The following is a 6759-nucleotide window of genomic DNA, read 5'->3' as shown; positions in this document are numbered from 1 at the left end:
CCGTGCCGGCCCGGGACGGGCAATGGGCCCCCACCCCGCGGTGCCGCGCCCGCCCCTCGCTCAGCCAGTGAGCGGGAACCGGTCTGTTTGTGGGATCCGAACCCTCGGCGGGAGCGCCGCCGCGCTGCCAAGCAGCGCACTGTAGCAGTGCACCACCGGGCCGGCCCCTTTATAATTATTTTAATTCTCTATATAACTACTGTTACTTCTCTCAGCCAGTATAAACGGACTATGCTTACAGCTGCAGATGCGTAGCTCTTCCTGTGAACTCTAGATTTCTTCTGTTTTCATAGAACTGAATATAGAAGAAAGCCAAGTATGATAGAATTACTGACATATATAAGAATCCACTTTATTTCTTGGTGTGGATGACTTTGGTTTAGATCCAGAGATAAAGTGCATTTTTTTCATTAAATATATCTTACAGGAAGCAGAATCTGGTAACATAAGTCAGAAATCTGATGAAGAAGACTTCGTGAAAGTTGAAGATTTACCACTTAAACTGACAATATATTCAGAGGTATTTGGCTCTCTTTATTTAAACTTGTCTTTATTTGACAAATATTGTTAATATGAAAAATGATTTGTATGTTTAATTTTCATTCCAAAGGCAGATCTAAGGAAGAAAATAGTAGAAGAAGAACAGAAAAACGATTTACCTGGTGAAATATGTGAAATGCAGACAGAAGAATTAGCTGGAGATTCTCAGACACTAAAAGAACCTGGTAAAAGTAATCAATTTTAATCATATTGAAAATTATTGAATCTTGATACTACCATATTACTTGATTTTTAAATGTGCTACTAGTACCTGGGAGAGTTAAGCCAAATATTGGAAAGGATGCATAATTCTGTAAAAATTTTAGTTCAGCCGCTTAATTTATAAGTCAGTTTTGTCAGATAATTTTCTCTATTTTTAAAATCTTCAGTTTTAGTAAAATAATTGATGTGTGCACGTGGTTTAAGAAAGAAATGTACAAAAAAGTTAATGGTAAATAAATAGAATCTATTTTCAAAAATTATTGGCTTTTAGTTCTTTTGGAGGAGACCCAGTATAATTGTAAAAAAATTTCATAATGTTTACAATTCAGATAACTTTTCCTTTCTCCCCTATGACAAGTGTGTATTTAGACCAACCTCTCCTCCTTCTCTGTGTTCATATTACTTTTAGTTTTTCTGTTTTTTACCTTCGTTATTTTAAACACATACATTTTTCTAGTTTCTTTACCTTTGGTCATTACCCCTCCACTGCTCCTTCCCCCACTTCCTTTCACTTTCTCTGTTCAGTTTTACTCATATTCATACATTATTAAGGGTATTACAGTAAACACACTTACACTTTATTTTTGTAACTATAATAATTAAATTTTCTATGCTTTTCCTGGGGATTATTCTATATAAATATCATTCATTGTAGAGCCAAGTGATAGTTCCAGATTGTCTTATTTATGATTTTAATTGCAGAACCCCTAGGCCACTCAGAGATTGTTTCTTGCATCAAGATCATAGGATTTTTTTTTTTTTTTTTGGTTATTGTCCATCAATTATTCAATTGATTAAAATCATGTATGGGTTTTTTTTTATTGTTTTTGTTTTTCCAGGAAGTGGGGTGAGGAGAAGAGCAGGCCATTAGATATCAAACCTTCAGTTTAATTTCTCACTTTTCAGCCCAGTTCTGCCTCTCAACTGCAGCCTTTCATAGTGTTTCTAGGCTGCAGCTTCCTCCTCTGTCTTTCAGTATGCCTCCATCTGCTTTGAGTGTTCTGGTAATTTGTTGATATTTCCTGTTCTTTGTTCTCTCACAGCCACTAGTGTTTTGTTGGTTTAGATTAGTTCCTTTTTGTAGTTATTTTCTTTTTTTTCATCTTGGGTTTTTTTGGGGAGTCTGCCTTCTTGAAACAGAAAGTCACACCTATGCTTTTTTACTGTGTGTTACCTATCAAGGAGTTGTTTTAACAAGCTAAATTAGGGTTTCCTTTAAAATAACCTTATTTTAAAAGTAAAAACTTTAATGGGAGACAACCATGTTAAAGTAAATTCTAGTAAGTAATGTTTTAATTCAATAAGTACTTTATAAGGCATTGTTCTGTTTTTCAGAAACAGTGGGAGCCAGATGTACATGAGATGTCTTCGGAGGCTCATCTAACTCTCTCTTTACTTAGTCAATGCATATATGACATGACACTAAATAAACATCTGTTTTGATCTGTATAAAAATGTAAATTTGTTTGACACTGCATTTTTGATAGGTGTGTTAATTTCTGCCCATGGCAGTTTAAAACATCAGAAACTTAATTCTGCATAGATTTACGACTTGATACACTGTGGTTTTTTTTTTTTTTTTTTTTTTTTTTTTTGTCTTGATTTTTTTTTTCCCCATTGTGTTTTTTGGTAACATTAAATTTAAAATGTAGTTTTAAATAAAGTTTGGACTTACCTGTGAAGTATGTTTTTTGGAAATTATGTTGAATTCTATACAGCAAGTCACTGTTCTATGTAATTGTAGGCTATTCAGAGAAGGACAGTGGTCAAGAGTTAGGGACATATTTATTCTAAAGCCCAGCCATTAGGCCAGTCTTCCAAATAATGCAGATGTTGCTGCTGTTGGGTCTTATGTTCTTTTAGATTACCTGCAGGTCCTATTCCTGTGCAAGAATAGGGCAGGTTATAAAGGTATCCAGGATACCTGGAAAATTATTGTAGAATATATATATTAATAATCCATTCAAATTGGATAATAAATTAAGTTTAGAACATGTCATTCATATGTAAAACTTACATAATTATCTATTAGATAAATATTTTCCAGAATTTCAAATTCTATCTACATTGCCTTCGTCTAAAAATAAAAAATTAAACTTCATGTTAGTATATCTTTTACAGACAAGTAACATTGTGATAGATTTTAAAGAAAAGCTACATTTTTTCAAGTAGGGATAAATAGAACTAAATTTATGTGACAGAACATTAAGATTCTGTATGCCTTCAGACAAACTTGCTTTTGAAATGTTTAAAGAGCACAACATAGCAGTTGCTTTTATGTGTAGTGAGGGAGAGAAGCAGGTTAGCAGATGAAGTGTTGAGTAAAGAAAATGTATGTGACTTCATCACTAAGTAAGTCAACTTTAAAAGGTGATTTACCTTTTTCTCCCAAACTTGCCGTATACTCAGTAAGGCTTCAAAGAGGCAGTTAATAACGAATAAGTCAACCTTACAGATTCTTCCTTGAATAAAATATGAAGGATTCGTTCCAAGTAGTCTTCTATATTTGTTAACAGTTGACTGAAATACCCCATAAGAAAAGAACTTGGTTGGTAATTCCTTTAAAATTCTTACTTGCTTGATACCTCAGTGTAAAACTATAATGTTCAATCAGGGAGTATTAAATGAGGATTTCCTTATGAAGACATTCACTGTATTGCTACTTTATTTAAATTGTGTAAGACATATATCTCCAACTTTAATAAAACCTACTCAGAAAACTGCCAGTCCAGAATCAGGAATTCTTATCCAGTTGGCTTAACTTCAGGGAAAGTGGAACAATAAGTTACATTATATATATACACCCAAGTTCTATATTTCCTAGACTCTAAACAGAAAGAGGGAAGAAATCCACAAACTTCATTTTGGTACCAAGCCTTACACATTGTGGCTGTCTTTCTCTCTCTCTCTCTGCATGCATATTAAAGATAGGTACAGTGGGAGAATTTATTTATGTCTTAGTTATTACCGTAGTACCTATGAACCCTGTCAAACTTGCTTATTTGACTTGTGTTGTAGCTGCTGTTATCTGTTATTTTTTTATTTTAGTACATAATTCAGTTTTAAAATACCTAGGGCTTGAGACCAGATAATTTATTTAATATGTTTTCACTAGTAAATATTGCTAAATGTTTAGGCATTAAGCATTTCTGTTTGTCTTAATTTTTAAGTTAAAACTTTGGTTAGAGATAGAACAAGAAAAGGTCCAAATGAGTGAGAGAGAACCCAAGCAGGTTGAGAAAATGTCTAAAAGAATAAGCTAGCCAGACTGGAGGTACTCTTTGTACTTTGTAACAATTACTTTGGGTAAATGCTTTTTCACTGTTAATAAAAGTATATCCCGCATACAACCCTGGTTGCATTTTCATTTAATTTGACATGCTCATTTATGCTTTAGAATTTATTCCAGAATCTTGGCTTATTTGACAGTTTTAAATGTTATTTGAATATCCAGAAAAGATTTGTTCAGGTTGAGACCATTTTTCTTACAGTGAACATATACTATATTATTTCTTAGTTATATTTATTTTTTATATGCTGTTCTAAGAACGTAAACGTTAGGTATGGTGTGGTAAAGTCAGTGAAGCTACAGAAGGAAATGAGAATGAGACTTGGAAGGAAGTTTATCATACTCACAGGTCAAGGGGTGGGGTTGGTCACCACATGCCACATTGGGTCATAGGGGAAAGCAGGTTTTGATCAGGTGGCAGAAGACAGTAGTGAGGGGAAAGCTGCATAGAACCTTTATTGAGGTTTCCTGGGAATGGCAAGGCAGTACAGAGTAAACAGTTTAGGATTTAGCTACTTTGAATAACTCCTGTGGGCTTTGGGATACAGGGGTGATCTCTAGTTGCCTCATACCATGCCCTGGAATGATTTAGGGTAGGGGAAATAATAGCTTTGTGTGTGAGAGTTAGATAAGTAGGTGGTTGGGGCCATTCGCCTGAGATTGGTTGGTTTGCATGAAAGACCTGGTCCTGGCTGCGATCTTTGCTAGCCCTGGGAGGAGCAGTCTCTCCCTGATCAGCAAGCTTTTTAAGATGTCAAAATGTAGTAAAATATAGAAAATAAAAGGTGTGATTAATACATATACTATGTAGAGAACATTCTCATATTTACAGAAAAATAGACTGACTTGTTTCTTGTCCAACTTTCTTTAATATAAACAGCTCATCTGTCAAAGGGATATTGGTTCTGGATTTTACTTACCTCACTATACAAATATGATTGCCCAGTAGCCTTGACTGGAACAGCCAGCATTTGCTGTTGTTTTTGTTGTGCAACTCTGTTCTTAACATTCCCAGTCTTTACATGTCTGGTTTCTTCCTCAGATTCACTGGTGTCACTGGCTGGCTCATATTCTGAAAATTAAGGAACAAAGGGAAGCTCTAGGCCTGTGGATGACTCTGATGAATATGTACACGTTTGAGCAATTTAAAAAAACTAATCACAGCATAGTTTCCATCGATGGAGTTGTATTATTTTTCTTGGGGTTTTTTCCATATGTAATTTTTAATTTTTAGTAGCAAATTAAAAAAGGTTTTATTGATCATATTAATATAATTTAACATATTCTAAATATAATTTAAACAGGTAATTATGTAAATATGTATTTTGCATTTTTTTGTTATAGCTCTTTGAATTTTAAATTAAAAGGTATAGCTACACATCTGCAAATATTATCAATCATTTATATAATTGTATGGCCAGTACATTTAACATAGTAAGTTTTTAAAAAATTTTATTTTTTTAAATTGAAACATTGATTGTACCTATTTATGGGGTACAGATTTATATTTCAATGTGTGTATACAATGTGTGATGATCAAATCAGAGTAATTAGCATATTCATTATACAATATGGTATACAAATCAGGGTAGTTTGCAAATTCATCATTGCAGAAATTATTTCTTTGTGATGAGAACATTTAAGCTCCTCTCTTCTAGCCATTTGAGAACATACAATAAATTATTGTTAATTATAGATGTCTAGCACTACAGTATACCTCTAGAACTTATTTTTCCTATCTAGCTGTAATTTTGTGCCCATTAACCAACCTTTCACTGTCTCCCCTCCTTTTAACCCCCTCCCCCTTCCCCTCTTGCCTTTCTCCTGCCCTTCTCATCCTCTAGTAACCACAGTTCTATTCTCTGCTTCTAAAAGTTCAACTTATTTTTTTCAGCTCCCACATACGAATGAGAACATACAGTATTTATCTTTCTGTGTCACTTGTTTCACCTAACATAATGCCTTACAGGGTGATCCATGTTACCACAAATGACAAGATTTCATTCTTTTTCATGGCTGAGTAATATTCCATTGTGTACATACACATTTTCTCTATTCATTCATCTGTCACCTAGGTTGATTCCATATCCTGGCTGTTGTGAATGGTACTGCAAATATCTCTGGTATGCTAATTTCCCTTTCTTTGGATAAATACCCAGCTGTGGGATTACTGGATCATATGGTAGTTAAATGTTTTTTGAGGTACCTCTATACTGTTCTACATAACGGCTGTACTAATTTATGTTCCCACCAGCAGTGTATAAGAGTTTCCCTGTCTCCACATCCTCACCAACATTTGTTATTTTTTGTCTTTTTTTTTTTTTCCTTTTTGTCTTTTTTCGTGACCAGTAACGGGATCGCAACCCTCGGTGTCGCGCCCGCACCATGCTCAACCAGTGAGCAGACCGGTCTCTATATGGGATCCGAACCCTCGTCGGGAGCGCAGCCGCGCTCCCGAGTGCACCACCGGGCCGGCCCATTTTTTGTTTTTTTGATAATTGCCATTCTAACTGGGAGGAGATGATAACCTCATTGTGGCTTTGATTTGCATTTCCCAGACGATTACTGTGTTAGTCTGTTTCTTTAGCTTAGAATAGAATACCTGAAACTGGTAATTTGTAAAGGAATGGAACTTATTTCTTACAGTTTCAGAAGCTGGGATAGTCTTAAGTCCATGGAACATACCTGGTGAGGGCCTTCATCTACAG

At 34.8% G+C, this 6759-nt stretch overlaps 1 protein-coding gene across 1 annotated transcript in view; it reads left to right on the top strand.

Annotated features, from left to right (window-relative positions):
• The window catches only part of PCM1 (pericentriolar material 1), a 98611-nt gene extending 94499 nt beyond the window's left edge, over window positions 1-4112 (top strand). The window contains exons 33-35 of the mRNA XM_008572384.1: window positions 428-520; window positions 611-725; window positions 2098-4112. Coding sequence (XP_008570606.1) covers window positions 428-520; window positions 611-725; window positions 2098-2123 — 234 coding nt within the window. The 3' untranslated portion in view covers window positions 2124-4112. The remainder of the gene's footprint in view (window positions 1-427; window positions 521-610; window positions 726-2097) is intronic.
• The last annotated feature ends 2647 nt before the right edge of the window (window positions 4113-6759 follow it).

The sequence above is a fragment of the Galeopterus variegatus genome, unplaced genomic scaffold, assembly GCF_000696425.1.
Source record: "Galeopterus variegatus unplaced genomic scaffold, G_variegatus-3.0.2 Scaffold778, whole genome shotgun sequence".
In the NCBI taxonomy this organism is placed as follows: domain Eukaryota; kingdom Metazoa; phylum Chordata; class Mammalia; order Dermoptera; family Cynocephalidae; genus Galeopterus; species Galeopterus variegatus.
The sequence above is the reverse complement of the archived record's forward strand: the minus strand, read 5'-3'. Positions and strand labels throughout refer to the sequence as shown.